Source organism: Miscanthus floridulus, chromosome 11 (assembly GCF_019320115.1).
Source record: "Miscanthus floridulus cultivar M001 chromosome 11, ASM1932011v1, whole genome shotgun sequence".
NCBI lineage: Eukaryota > Viridiplantae > Streptophyta > Magnoliopsida > Poales > Poaceae > Miscanthus > Miscanthus floridulus.
The window spans coordinates 42081958-42095654 of NC_089590.1; the positions used below are offsets into that span (position 1 = coordinate 42081958).

General features: G+C 60.9%; 2 protein-coding genes across 2 annotated transcripts; both read right to left on the bottom strand.

Annotated features, from left to right (window-relative positions):
* Window positions 1-9037: 9037 nt before the first annotated feature.
* On the bottom strand, window positions 9038-11414 carry LOC136493568 (uncharacterized). Its single transcript, XM_066489664.1, has 2 exons — window positions 10614-11414; window positions 9038-10526 (listed from the first exon to the last, which is right to left on the bottom strand). Exons 1-2 carry the CDS (start codon window positions 10843-10845, stop codon window positions 10102-10104), a joined length of 657 nt encoding a protein of 218 aa, XP_066345761.1. The 5' UTR covers window positions 10846-11414; the 3' UTR covers window positions 9038-10101.
* A 1-nt stretch (window position 11415) lies between these two features.
* On the bottom strand, window positions 11416-13328 carry LOC136491831 (uncharacterized). Its single transcript, XM_066488055.1, has 2 exons — window positions 11932-13328; window positions 11416-11851 (listed from the first exon to the last, which is right to left on the bottom strand). The coding sequence occupies exons 1-2, from the start codon at window positions 12258-12260 to the stop codon at window positions 11416-11418; spliced, it is 765 nt and encodes a 254-aa protein (XP_066344152.1). The 5' UTR covers window positions 12261-13328.
* Window positions 13329-13697: the final 369 nt, after the last annotated feature.

Consider the following 13697-nt stretch of genomic DNA (forward strand, 5'->3'; position numbering starts at 1 on the left):
CACAGAGGATATCCCATCGGCAAGCTCAGCCGATCCCCCACACGACATACTCCAGGTTGCTTCCTCCAGTCAAGCACAGGAAATTGCCTTGAAACAGGTAAACCGATCAACCTAGCTGATTTTACAATACTCATACTTACCCCTAACTGATCTCCTTTTCTCTCTCTCAGGAACAAGATTCCCCGAACAGCCTATTTTCCTTTGCCATTGACATTTCTGACGATGATGGAGAGGAGACAAGTTCTTCCCTTGCACTGGGAACAATATCGGCAGAGACTAAATCCAAGTTGGAAACCCTCCTGAACTTGCTACAGCAAGGTACCGCCCAACTGGTAGATGACTCGGACCCCACAAAGGCAATTTTCAAAACAATTCGTGGCCAGGTCCCTGCCGATGTTGAAGAAGTACTCTTCCCAGCAGCTCACTTAGAAAGCCGCCAACTGCAATATCAACGGGCTGCTCAGCGCATTGCCGATAGAGCAGCTCAAGCTCAACTCAAAGAAGAGATGCTACAACTGAAACAAATCGCTGATGAGAAGCACAAGGGCATCGTCAACTTGCAGACTTCGGGTGCTGCACTTAAGCAGAAAATCTTGGATCTATCAGCAAGGAAGATAGCTCTATTGGCTGAATTGAAAGAAATCGATGCAGCCTTAACTCATGCTCAACAAGAAGAAAGCCAGCTACCCAATGCCGTCAAAGCCCTTCAGCAAGAAAGAGATATCCAAGCTCACAAAGCTTTAGCCATGAAGAAAAAACTCAAGCCTGTGGAGGGTGCTGCCAATGACGATATCAAAGAAATGGAGGAAACCGACCAGATTCGCCTACGTGCGATATTAGCTATCCAATCCTTGTTGAACGTGTAATCTTATTTATTGTATCGGCACTTTATGAGACATTGACATCCTTGCATAATTCTAGCCGATAGTACTGTTATTGGCACTTATACTTTTATGCATCTATCCAGATACTAGGTGTCGGATACCGTGAGAAGGGGTACCCTAAGCAAGATCCAAAAAACGACTGCTTAGACTTCGTAAAGATCGAAACCAGCTAAACGCTGCTGGCCTCGGCCAATTGTCCGACTCGCCCGAGGCCCCATCGCCGCGAGCCTCGGCCGACCCTCCGCTTCGCCCGAGGCCCCTCACCACGGGCCTCGGCCGATTCCCCGTCAAAGGCCTCGGCCGGGCCACCGACCCTCTGTCTCGCGCAAGGCGGACTCGGCAGCACTCCACCACCTCTTCCTTCTCCCGTCCCTCTGGCAAAACGTCGTGTCACGACGACTCAGCCAACTGCTGCCCCTGACAACAGCTGCACGCCCGGCACAGTACAGCAGAATGGCCGATGGGACAGGAGGCAGGACTGGGCAGGGGTTACCCGCCACTGTACTAACCACCATGACGCCCATGCCTCACCATGCTGCCAACTCCTGCACCGAGGACGATGCAGCGTGGGGAGCCACATCTGGGCTACTGTAGCCTCGGAATCAGTACCCAAGGCCAATAACTCCCCCCAAGGACCTCGACAGTTTGCTTCACGGGCTCGGCAGCCTGAGGGTCCATGACCACCGAGCCCCCCGCGATGGCTCGGCCTCGGCATAGCCGCTGCCCCCTACGACGTCATTACACGGCAACCCGCACGTCGCCCGCCATGTCCTGCATCAAGCCGTACTGGAGCCCCACGACGCACAAGACCGAGTACGACCAGCATGTCACTTCCGCACGTCCCATCGAGGCGCTCAACCACTCCGACAAATCACACGACGGCGCAGTGCAGCGACGTGGCAGACTAGACGTCCGTCACGTCAGCACCCTGCCATCCACGACGGGACTGTGCAAGGGTTACCGGCTACTGTGCTGCCTAAACTCCTGCACCAAGGACGGACACGACGTGGGGAGTCAGAACCGGGTTCCTGTGACCTCGGGGCCAGCGAACCGACCGCTCCGCCCCGCTCGAGACCCCCGATGAGCCTCGGATTCCGCCTCGCCCGAGACTCCCGGTAGGGCCTCGGGCGAACTGGCCATGCTCCGCCTCGCCCGAGGCTGGGCTCGTCCCGCAATCTCGTCACCTCCACCTCAAAAGCCGCTCTGGCAGGCTATCGCATCCAATTAATGCACCCAGCTGCCCTCACTACGAAAGTCACGATCGGCAGTATGCCGCGACAGGACAACGGCCAAATCGCCTTTTTACCATCCCTTACTGACGATACAGGGCACCGTATCCTGTAAACGCATGTTCGGCACTGTTCCGCCCAAATCAACTATCGGCGATGGCCGCCCAGACCTCACATTGCCACCCGCTAAAGGCCTCGGCACAGCAGGCCTCAGCACAGTGGGTCTCGGCCTCAGCGCGATAGGTCTCGACACAGCCTACTACAGCAGCCACCAGGCCTCGGCATTTCACCAAGTCAACAAAAGTACAAGAGCGCAGCATGTCGTCAGCCTTGAAGACCATACCGACTAGACATCGACTGGAACTCCCACGACGCCATACTGCTTCGGGGAGCGGAATACGTCAGCAAATAGTAGCCTTCTCATGTACCTCTCGCTTCCTCCTTGTGACTATAAAAGGAGGTAGCCAGGGCCATTTCTGGGGGGCAGAAGGAAAACACACCGATAGAATCATGCACTTCCACGCTGCTTGGGAGCAACGTCCCAAGCAGTTCGCACCACCCTCGCCGAGACCTGGGGCTAGCTCCCTCTCTCACTCAGCTTGTAACCCCCTACCACGAGCACTCCGGTGCAAGGAATACAAGATCAATCTCTCAGACTGGACGTAGGGCCTCGACTGCCCGAACCAGTATAAACCTTGTGTCTCTTTGCATCACCATCCGGGATTAGGGACACGCAGTACAAATTCACTCGTTGGTTGAGGGACCCCCGGTTCCAAAACACCGACAGTTGGCGCGCCAGGTAGGGGCTCTCTGCGTGTCAGCTTCGTCATCCTAGCAAGTTCCGGATGGCAGACCACATACGACCATTGCGCCTCGGCACCATAGTTTGGTTCGGGAGCCTAGAGTTCATGTCTCTAGGGCATGAGTACGACATGGTGCTCCTCACTCCTCGAACCCCACCGTCCGACGACGAAGTCGCGCCCCGGCAGCCCAGGCGTAGGCGGCGTCCGGGCGGCCGCTCTCGCCACGCTCGCCGGGCACGGCGCGAGCAAGGCCACCCCGACGCTACGCGAGCCCGGGACAGCACGACACTCCCCGCCGATATCCTGCGACCAGCTGTTGGTACGGGGTCCCTGACTGGGGACCTGTCTGACCTGAGCCTGGACAAAGGAAAATCGCCGGGGGCTTACGACGATGCCCAGTCATCTAACCCCGCTCCGCCACTCCCTGAAGAACCGACCCCGGCGGGGCAGAATCTGGAGACGGCCCCGTTCCCATACCCCTTTGGGTTGAGAAATGCCGCCACCTCCTACGCCTACGCTTACGCTGCCGCTCACGAGCACCCCTCGGAACGTCGCCAGCGCTTCGCTCTCGACCTAAGCACCCACTCCGACCCCTCGGACGAGGACGAGGCGTGGCCCGGGGTGGATTTCTCCGAGCTCCACAACCCTGGGGCTTTACGCCAATTCTTGGCCGCAAGCGACTACTGCCTCGGCTATTCCGACTCCGACGACGAAGGGACTTACGATCCATCCCGTGAGTGCTTCCACGTCGGGCTCGGGATGCCAACGGTGGGCGAAGAGGAAGAAGGGACAGGCACTCGTTCACCGCCCCGGGCGGGGACGGGTGGTGCCACGCCTCCGCGTCTCGCAGCCCCGGCAGCACGGAACGAGAATCTCGTCCACGGGGGGCATCGTCGCCCAGACCTGGAGCAGCTCCGCGAGCTTCAGGCCAAGGTCGAACAGGACCGACTCCTTCTGCAACAGCTCCGGGACACTCTCGAGCAGGAGCAGCGAGGGCACGGTGAGGGCGGAGGAGCCCGAGGGCGGGCCCGCGACGTTCATCACCGCATTAACGACAACGAGGGTGGAGAGCCACCCCCAATCTTTAACCGCGCTAGCCAGAATGTCGCAGCTGCTGCGATGCTGATCCGAGCGATGCCCGAGCCCTCCACCACTGAAGGGCGACGGGTCCGCGGAGAGCTCCGCGACCTCCTCGAGACCGCAGCAGTGCAGCAGGCCGAAAGTTCCGCCTCACGCTGGCGCGGAGGCACTTCGGAGCAACCCACGGCACGACCTCGCCAAGGCCAGGATGCCTCGATCCGTCCCGAGCCCGCTCGCGCGCCGACGGTCAACAGGGCCCCCTCGGTGCGCGACCGACCTGGACACCAATGCGAGGTACAAGGCGACCACGAGGTAGTTGGCAGGCAACGGCGCCACGACGACGGAGCCGCCCGAGGCTACCACCCGCACCGAGGCGGTCGCTACGACAGTGGTGAGGACCGCAGCCCCTCCCCTGAGCCGCCAGGACCTCGGGTCTTCAGCAGGGCCATCCGCGTTGCTCCTTTCCCCGCCCGGTTCCGACAGCCGGCCAACCTCACCAAGTATAGCGGCGAGACGAACCCTGAGCTATGGCTAGCCGATTATCGCCTGGCTTGTCAGCTGGGTGGCGCGGACGATGATCTGCTCATCATCCGCAATCTCCCTTTACTCTTAACGGACTCGGCGCGAGCCTGGCTTGAGCATCTCCCCCCCTCGCAAATCCACGACTGGCGCGACTTGGTTAGGATCTTCGTCGGGAACTTCCAGGGCACTTACGTGCGCCCTGGGAATTCTTGGGATCTCAAGAACTGCCGCCAGAAGCCGGACGAGTCTCTCCGAGACTTCATCCGGCGCTTCTCCAAACAATGCACCGAGCTACCCAGCGTCGGTGACTCGGAGATTGTCCAGGCTTTCCTCTCCGGCACCACTTGTCGGGACTTGGTCCGAGAGTTAGGGCGCAACGTCCCGCGCTCTGCCGCCGCGCTCCTCGACATCGCCACCAACTTCGCCTCAGGCGAAGAGGCGGTGGGGGCCATCTTCCCCAACAACGACGCCAAGGGGAAGCAGAAGGATGAGGCCCCCGAGGCCTCGCCCACCCGCGTCCCTAAGAGAAAGAAGAAGGGCCGCCCGGGAAAGCAGGAGGTCCTCGAGGCCGTTCACGTCGCCACAACAGATCGCAGGAATCCCCGAGGCCCCCGCGGCCCCGGGCTATTTGACGACATGCTAAAGAAGCCCTGTCCTTACCATCAAGGCCCGGTGAAGCATGCCCTCGAGGAATGCACCATGCTCCGGCGTTACTACGCCAGGCTCGGGCTCCCCGACGACGATGAGGCCAGGAAAAGGGGCGCCGGCGAAAGGGACGGTGATAAAGATGATGGGTTTCCCGAGGTACGCAACGCTTTCATGATCTTTGGCGGACCCTCGGCATGCCTCACGGCGCGCCAGCGAAAGAGGGAACGCCGGGAGGTCTTCTCGGTCAGGGTAGCCACCCCCCGGTACCTCGATTGGTCTCGGGAAGCAATCACCTTTAACCGGGATGACCACCCTGATTACGTTCCAAACCCCGGGCAGTACCCACTGGTCGTCGACCCGATCATCGGCAACACCCGGCTCACCAAAGTACTCATGGACGGAGGCAGCGGCCTCAACATCCTCTACGCCAACACTCTGGAGCTCCTGGAGCTCGACCAATCACGGCTTCGGGGTGGTTCCGCGCCCTTCCACGACGTCGTGCCAGGGAAGCGCACACGACCCCTCGGACGCATCGACTTACCCGTCTGCTTTGGCACCCCATCCAACTACCGTAAGGAAGCCCTCACCTTCGAGGTAGTTGAATTCAAGGGGGCTTACCACGCCATCTTGGGGCGCCCGTGCTACGCCAAGTTCATGGCGATCCCCAACTACACCTACCTCAAGCTCAAGATGCCAGGCCCCAACGGCGTCATCACCGTCGAGTCCACGTACGAACATGCATACGACTGCGACGTCGAGTGCATCGAGTACGCCGAGGCCATCGTGGAGGCCGAGACCCTCATCGCCAACCTCGACCAGCTTGGTAGCAAGGTTCCCGACGCCAAGCGGCGCGCCGGGACCTTCGAACCCGCGGAGGCCGTCAAGTTCGTCCCAGTCGATCCCACCGTCCCCGACGGTCGGGGACTGAAGATCAGCGCCACCCTCGACAGCAAATAGGAGGCCGTGCTCGTCGACTTTCTCCGTGCGAACGTCGATATGTTCGCATGGAGTCCCTCGGACATGCCAGGCATACCAAGGGAGGTCGCCGAGCACGCCTTAGATATCCGGCCAGGCTCCAGGCCGGCAAAGCAGCGCCTGCGCCGGTTTGACGAGGAGAAGCGCAGGGCCATCGGCGAAGAAGTACAGAAGCTCGTGGCAGCCGGGTTCATCAAGGAAGTATCCCATCCAGAGTGGTTGGCTAACCCTGTACTAGTCAGGAAGAAAAGTGGCAAGTGGAGGATGTGCGTGGACTACACTGGTCTAAATAAAGCATGCCCGAAAGTCCCATTCCCACTACCACGAATTGACCAAATCGTCGACTCCACTGCAGGATGCGAAACCCTCTCCTTCCTTGATGCGTATTCCGGTTACCACCAAATCAAGATGAAAGAGTCCGACCAGCTCGCGACTTCTTTCATCACTCCATTCGGCATGTACTGCTACGTAACCATGCCGTTTGGCCTCAGAAACGCAGGGGCCACTTACCAACGGTGCATGATCCAAGTCTTTGGCGAACATATCGGACGAACCGTTGAGGCCTATGTGGATGACATCGTAGTCAAGTCCAGGAAGGCCGGCGATCTCGTCGGCGACCTGGAGGTTGCCTTCACATGTCTCAGAAAGAAGGACATCAAGCTCAACCCCGAGAAGTGTGTCTTCGGGGTCCCCCGAGGCATGCTCTTAGGATTCATAGTCTCGGAACGTGGGATCGAGGCCAACCCGGAGAAGGTCTCGGCCGTGACCAACATGGGCCCGATCCGAGACCTCAAAGGCGTGCAGAGGGTCATGGGATGCCTTGCGGCCCTGAGCCGCTTCATCTCCCGCCTCGGCGAAAAAGGCCTGCCCCTGTACCGCCTTTTGAGAAAGGCCGAGCGCTTTTCTTGGACCGCCGAGGCCGAGGAAGCCCTCGCCAGGCTCAAAGCACTGCTCACCAACCCCCCCGTCCTGGTTCCGCCCACCGAGGGCGAACACCTCTTACTCTACGTCGCCGCGACGACCCAAGTGGTCAGCGCGGCCGTAGTCGTCGAGAGGCAGGAGAAGGGACACGCTCTGCCCATCCAGCGACCTGTCTACTTCATCAGCGAAGTGCTCTCCGAGACTAAGACACGTTACCCGCACATCCAGAAGTTAGTTTACGCCATAGTCTTGGCTCGACGCAAGCTGCGTCACTACTTCGAGTCCCACCCGGTGACTGTGGTGTCGTCTTTTCCTCTGGGAGAGATAATCCAAAACCGGGAGGCCTCGGGTAGAATAGCCAAATGGGCTGTCGAACTCATGGGGGAGACCTTGTCTTTCGCGCCTCGGAAAGCGATCAAATCACAGGTCCTGGCCGACTTTGTAGCCGAGTGGACCGACACACAGCTGCCACCCGTTCAAATCCAATCAGAATGCTGGACCATGTACTTCGACGGGTCTCTGATGAAGACTGGGGCCGGCGCGGGCCTGCTCCTGGTCTCGCCCCTCGGAATACACATGCGCTACATGATCCGGCTTCACTTCGCCGCCTCCAACAATGTCGCCGAATACGAGGCCCTCGTCAACGGCCTGCAAATCGCCATCGAACTTGGAGTACGACGTCTCGACGTACGGGGTGATTCGCAGCTCGTCGTCGATCAGGTGATGAAAGAGTCAAGCTGCCACGACCCCAAAATGAAGGCGTACTGCGCGATGGTACGTCGTCTGGAGAACAAGTTCGACGGTCTCGAACTCAACCACGTTGCACGAAAGTTCAACGAGGCCGCGGACGAACTGGCAAAGATGGCGTCGGCACGGACCCCGGCCCCTCCGAACGTCTTCGCCAGAGACCTCCACAAGCCGTCCGTCGACTACGCCTCGGCGACGGAAGAGGACCCATCGGCCGAGCCCACCGCAGGGCTCGAGGCCCCCTCTGCCGCCGAGACCCCGCCAGCCGAGCCCGAGGCGATGGCGATTGACGAAGAGCCTCCCAAGATCGACCAAGGAACGGACTGGCGAGTCCCTCTCCTTGATCGCCTCGTCCGAGGAGAGCTTCCTGCTGACAGAACCGAAGCCCGACGGCTTGCGCGACGCGCCAAGACTTACGTCCTCTGCAACGGCGAGTTATATAGGCGCAGCCCATCTGGTATTCTCCAACGATGCATCACCACCGAGGCTGGCCAATCCTTACTTCAGGACTTACACGCGGGAGTCTGCGGGCACCACGCGGCGCCTCGGACGCTCGTAGGTAACGCCTTCCGCCAAGGTTTCTATTGGCCAACAGCGGTGGCCGACGCCACAAAGCTAGTACGCACCTGCGAGGGATGCCAGTACTATGCTCGACAGACGCACCTCCCGGCCCAAGCCCTCCAAACCATCCCCATCACATGGCCATTCGCTGTGTGGGGACTGGACATGGTTGGGCCTCTGCAGAAGGCACCCGGGGGCTATACCCATCTGCTGGTAGCTATCGACAAATTCTCTAAATGGATCGAGGCTCGTCCGATCGCTCAGATCAAATCCGAGCAAGCGGTGCTGTTCTTTACGGATATCATCCACAGGTTCGGGGTTCCTAACACCATCATCACTGACAATGGGACACAATTCACCGGGCGCAAGTTCCTAACGTTTTGCGACGACCACCACATCCGGGTGGCCTGGGCGGCCGTAGGGCACCCAAGGACGAATGGCCAAGTAGAGCGTGCCAACGGCATGATCCTACAAGGCCTTAAGCCAAGAATATTCAACCAGTTGAAGAAGTTTGGCAAGAAATGGCTTGCCGAACTCCCGTCAGTCATCTGGAGCCTAAGAAATACCCCGAGCCGAGCCACGGGATTCACACCGTTCTTCCTGGTCTATGGAGCCGAGGCCATCCTCCCCACTGACCTTAGAATACGGCTCCCCGAGGCTACAGGCGTACAACGAGCAAAGCAACCGCACTGCCCGCGAAGACGCCCTCGACCAACTGGAGGAAGCCCGCGACGTCGCGCTACTACACTCAGCCAGGTATCAGCAAGCCCTACGACGCTACCAAGCCCGGCGCGTCCAAAGCCGGGACCTGAAGGTGGGCGACCTAGTGCTGAGACTGAGGCAGAGCAACAAGGGCCGCCACAAGCTGACCCCACCCTGGGAGGGGCCGTATATCGTCGCTCAAGTGCTGAAGCCCGGGACCTACAAGTTAGCCAACGAGAAGGGCGAAATCTTCACCAACGCTTGGAACATAGAACAGCTACGTCGTTTCTACCCTTAAATTTCCAAACGTTGTTTACATTGTTTCTCGAAATAAATAAAGAAGCGTTCTTTAGTTGTTATAATCTTTCGAGGAACCCCCTTATAGACAAATCGGCTGTATAGAACCCAAGGACCGAAAGATCGTCTCAAGGGCGAAAAGGCCGGCCGAGTCGTGAGAACGGCCTATGCCTCTGGGCTACGACAGCTCCCTCACCACCGTTTCGCCCAAAGGACAGCTTAGGTTCCGAGGAAGTTCTTTGCAGAGAGGTTGTCTATCGATAGGGGCTCGACGTCACTATAACGCAATAAGGGAGACTCGGCTCTGCCTCTGCAAAGTCGAGCCTCCCTCGGGGGCTAAAAAGGGGGAACCCCCCTAAGTCCCGGACACCATTTCTCAACCGTTTTTCCGAAAATTTCCACGCCAAACTCTCTCGCGCTCCGACGGGACCTTCGCAAGAAACCCAAAGACCAAAAGCCTGTCTGGAGGCCAAAGGGCCGGCCGGGTCGTGAGAACGGCCTACGCCTCTGGGCTACGGCAGCTCCCTCACCGCCCTTCGCCGAAGGACGGCTTAGGTTCCGAGGGATTTCTTCGCGATCGAGACAGAGGGCACGAACTTAGAAATAGAATGGAAAACGGTTAAGAAGCACACATACGCAAATACTTTAAGGGCCTCGACGGCCACAAAAAACGTCACGATTCGGCAACTAACTCGATCCGGTTACATGGCCCCTTTTGGCCCAGGTCAAAGCTCAAGGATCGGCGGCTGGCGCGGGAGGGACCACCTCTTCTTCGAACAGCTTGGCCAACGCGGTGCCAGGTGCCTCGGCCGCCTCCAACAGCCTCACGACCTCTGCATCAGCCTCCTCGTCATCTTCTGGCAACACGTAGCCGTCGCTGACAGCCTCGAGGTTGATGGCGTAGTGCGAGGAGACGACGGCCAGGGCGCGCTTGACACCCGTGTGCAACGCCCCTCGGAGTCTCTCGCGGACGTGGCCGCTCAACGCGATGAGGCGGCTCCCAAGGGAGCTAGCTGATTGGACCTCCTCGACGTCCAGAGCCTCGCAGGCAGACCGGACAGCGCTGCGCAGCGCCTCGTGCTCCCGGACCTCGACATCCAGCGCTGCTTGCGCCGCGACGGAGGCCTCAGCCGCCTGGGAGGCCTCTTTCTCCAGATCTACGTCGCAACAAGGGGTCAGGAGTCAAGCGCGAACCAGGACAAAAAGAGCAAATGGAACGAGGAACATGGTTCAGCGGAACTTACCCTCGGCCTTGCCCTTCCAGGCTGAGACCTCGACCCGAGAGGCCTCGGCCGCCTTGGTAGCCTCTGCCAGGGCGACTTTTGTCGCCTGATGCTCGCTCTGCTCCGCACCCAGCTGCCCGGCTGTAGCCTTCGCAGAGGCCGTCGCTTCTTGGGCCCGAAGCCTGAAGGAGTCTCGCTCCTCCTCCAGTTCCTTGATCTTGGCCACCAGAGGGGCGGACTGCTCCTTAGCCATGGCCAACTCCGCCTGAATGTCGGCACAACGAAGGCGGAGGTCCTCCACTTCCGCACTCCGCGCCGACAATAGTCCCTGGGCATCGGCAAGCAAGCCCTTCTGGCGCCGGAGCTGGTCCCAGATATCCCTCTCATTTCGCAGGAACACCGATTTCCCAAGGGATCGGGTCTCGAGCTCCTAAGGAGGCAAAACAAAAAACACACGTCAAAACACTGCGAGCGGGCTCGGAGAGAAAACAACGCGGCACGAGAGGGGAAAGTACTTACCCGCGTGACACCGGGCAAGTCCTGACCCATAATGGTCATCGCTGTCTGCAGCGACCGCACTGCCAATTGGCGATACTCCTCGAGGGTATCCCAACGCCCCCCCTCGGCGACGTCCTCAAGGGCGAACACAGGCTCCCCCTCGGGATCAGCCTGGTCCCGCCAGAAAACACGCGGGAAGTTCCACCCACGGGGCTCGGGCCGTAGCGGGACAAGGGCCGAACTCCCCTCGGCAGGATCTGGGACTTGCTGCTCCACGGCACTGGCCGCCTCGGCGTCCGCCGCCTCCTTCCCTCGGGAGGAATCATCAGACGAGATTGTCTGAAACCAGGGGCGGCGCCAAAATTTGCCCCGTCTCCACCTCCATCGCCTCGGTCTCGACGGACCCGAGGGCTCTGGCCTCCGCCATCTCTACCTTGATGGCCTCGGCGTCCACCGCCCTGACGTCGGAGGTCTTGGGGGCTCCGGCCTCGCCCTCAGTGGCCTCGGCAATAGCAGACGCCCCAGCCTCCTTCGCGGCCGCCTCGGCCCCCTGTTCCTGGGCAGCCTCCTCCTCCACTCGCTCCGCGGCCGCCTCGGCCCCCTGTTCCTGGGCAGCCGCCTCCTCCGAAACGGCCTCACCCGACGCCGCGCCGCGTCGCACGCCTGCCTGCGCCTCCGCTGCCTGATGGGCGGAAGAGCTAACGTTCACCTTGAGCGCCTTACGGGGCGCCAAGGGAGGGTCTCCCACCAGAAGCGTCTGGCTGCAAGAAAAGACACTCCCAAGGTCAGCATGCAACCAAGGGGCAAACAAGAAGCGGACTCCGCCAGGAAAGACGCTTACCGCGAACGGGGATGCAACCGCTTCGACACCGTCCGCCTCCTCTGCAACGGCGGCGGTGGTGGCAGCAGCGCGGCCTCGGTGTCCACCAGCGCCAGCTGGTCCCCGTCGGACCCCGGCACCTCCTCGACCCTTCGCGGAGATAATGGGGTCGCCCCCACCGTCACCCGCTCAACCTCCACCGTCGAACCCATCGGGCCGACGGCACGCTCCTCCGACACCCGCGCCTCGGGTGTGCCGGCCTCGGCGCCGGGACGGGCCACCACTGGCCCCGGGACACCTCCTCCTCCTCCTAGGGGCGTCAGGCTCCTTGCCGGCGCCCCGGGAACCATCTCCCTGATGTCGGGGAGGTGTTCCAGGCAGGCCGTCCCCACCTCGCGCCCACCGCCGTCGCTCGAAGAATCCGACACCGACGACGAGGGAGACGGCTCCAAAGGGAGACCGTCGAGCCTCTGGCGCCGGCGACGGGCGTCCAGCTTTTCGCGCGCGAGGATCTTCTTCGTGCGCTTCGCCTCCTGGGCATCTTTCTTCTTCTTCTCCTCCTCGGCACGCGCCCTGTTCACGGATCGCCGCCGGGCGTCCTCAGGAACGGGCGGCGGGGAGCCTCGCACGTCTCTTATCCCCTGTGAGAACGACGAAGTAAGACAACAGACCAAAAAGGCGAAAAACAAGAAGGACGCGAAAGCCTCGACAACATCCAACTTACCAGCGAGACATACCCCCGCGACGGGCGCATCGGGAACGGCGTCAAGTCATCGAGCCTCGGCTTCCCGTCTACCGCCTCCCTCACCCGACGCAGGGTCTCGTCATCGGTAAGGGCGAAGGCGGACATCTTGATACCGGCGACCGGGTCGCTCGGCGTCATCTCGAACAGCCGCCGCCGCCGGGCCATTAGCGGCAACACCCTCCGGCGGTGAAAGGCCGCCACGACCACGGCCGCCGAAAGGCCGCAGTCACGCAGCTTCCCCAAGGCCCTCAAGAGCGGTTCCAGCCTAGGCTGGTCGACCTTGATGACGCCGTACCCCCATTTCTCCGGTTGACTCTCTACAACCCGCCCGGTATAAGGGGGAAGTCCTCCGCCGTCGTTGCGGAGGTAGAACCAGCCGTCATACCAACGACGGTTGGACGTTGACAGCTGGGCCGGGATGTAGAGGGACTGCCGGTCTTGGCGCACGTGGAGGGTGCAGCCGCCGGCCCTCTGCGCCTTCCGAGCCCCCCTCGTTCCCCCCGGCTTGGAGGTGAACGTCGCTCGGAACAAATGGAGCCACAACTCCCAGTGGGGAGCGATCCCCAGATACCCCTCGCAGACGGCGACGAAGATGGCCGCCTGCGCGATGGAGTTGGGGCTGAAATTGTGCAGCTCCACGCCATAGTAGTGCGGGAGTGCCCGCATGAAGCTATCCGCCGGCGACCCTGAAGCCTCGCTCGTGGAAGACGACGAAGCTCACCACGTAACCTGTCGCGCGGCCTCGGCTCCGACTCGTCCCCCGGAGCAATCCACTCCGGCTCGTCGGGGTCGGTGATCGGGCGAAGAAGACCGGCCTCCACGAGCGACTGCAGCTTCTCCTCGGTGACGTCGGACCGCTCCCAGGGATCCGCCGGGAGGATGACGGGACCACCAGCCATTGCGCGGCGGAGGACGCTGCTACTGGCGGTAATCTCTCTCCCTCTCTCTTTCGATCTCTCGCCCTCGCACTTCTCTTCCCCGGCGCTCTATGCTCTCAGCGACGGCACGGAGGCAGCAAAAGCGAACGCGGAAAAGGTAAGGA

Coding starts and splice junctions, on each gene's coding strand:
- LOC136493568 (XM_066489664.1), bottom strand. CDS start 10,845: ATGGCTAAGGAGCAGTCCGCCCCTCTGGTGGCCAAGATCAAGGAACTG. Junction 10,527..10,613: donor CTGGAAGGGCAAGGCCGAGG/GTAAGTTCCGCT, acceptor GTTGCGACGTAG/ATCTGGAGAAAGAGGCCTCC.
- LOC136491831 (XM_066488055.1), bottom strand. CDS start 12,260: ATGGTTCCCGGGGCGCCGGCAAGGAGCCTGACGCCCCTAGGAGGAGGA. Junction 11,852..11,931: donor CGGTTGCATCCCCGTTCGCG/GTAAGCGTCTTT, acceptor CTTTTCTTGCAG/CCAGACGCTTCTGGTGGGAG.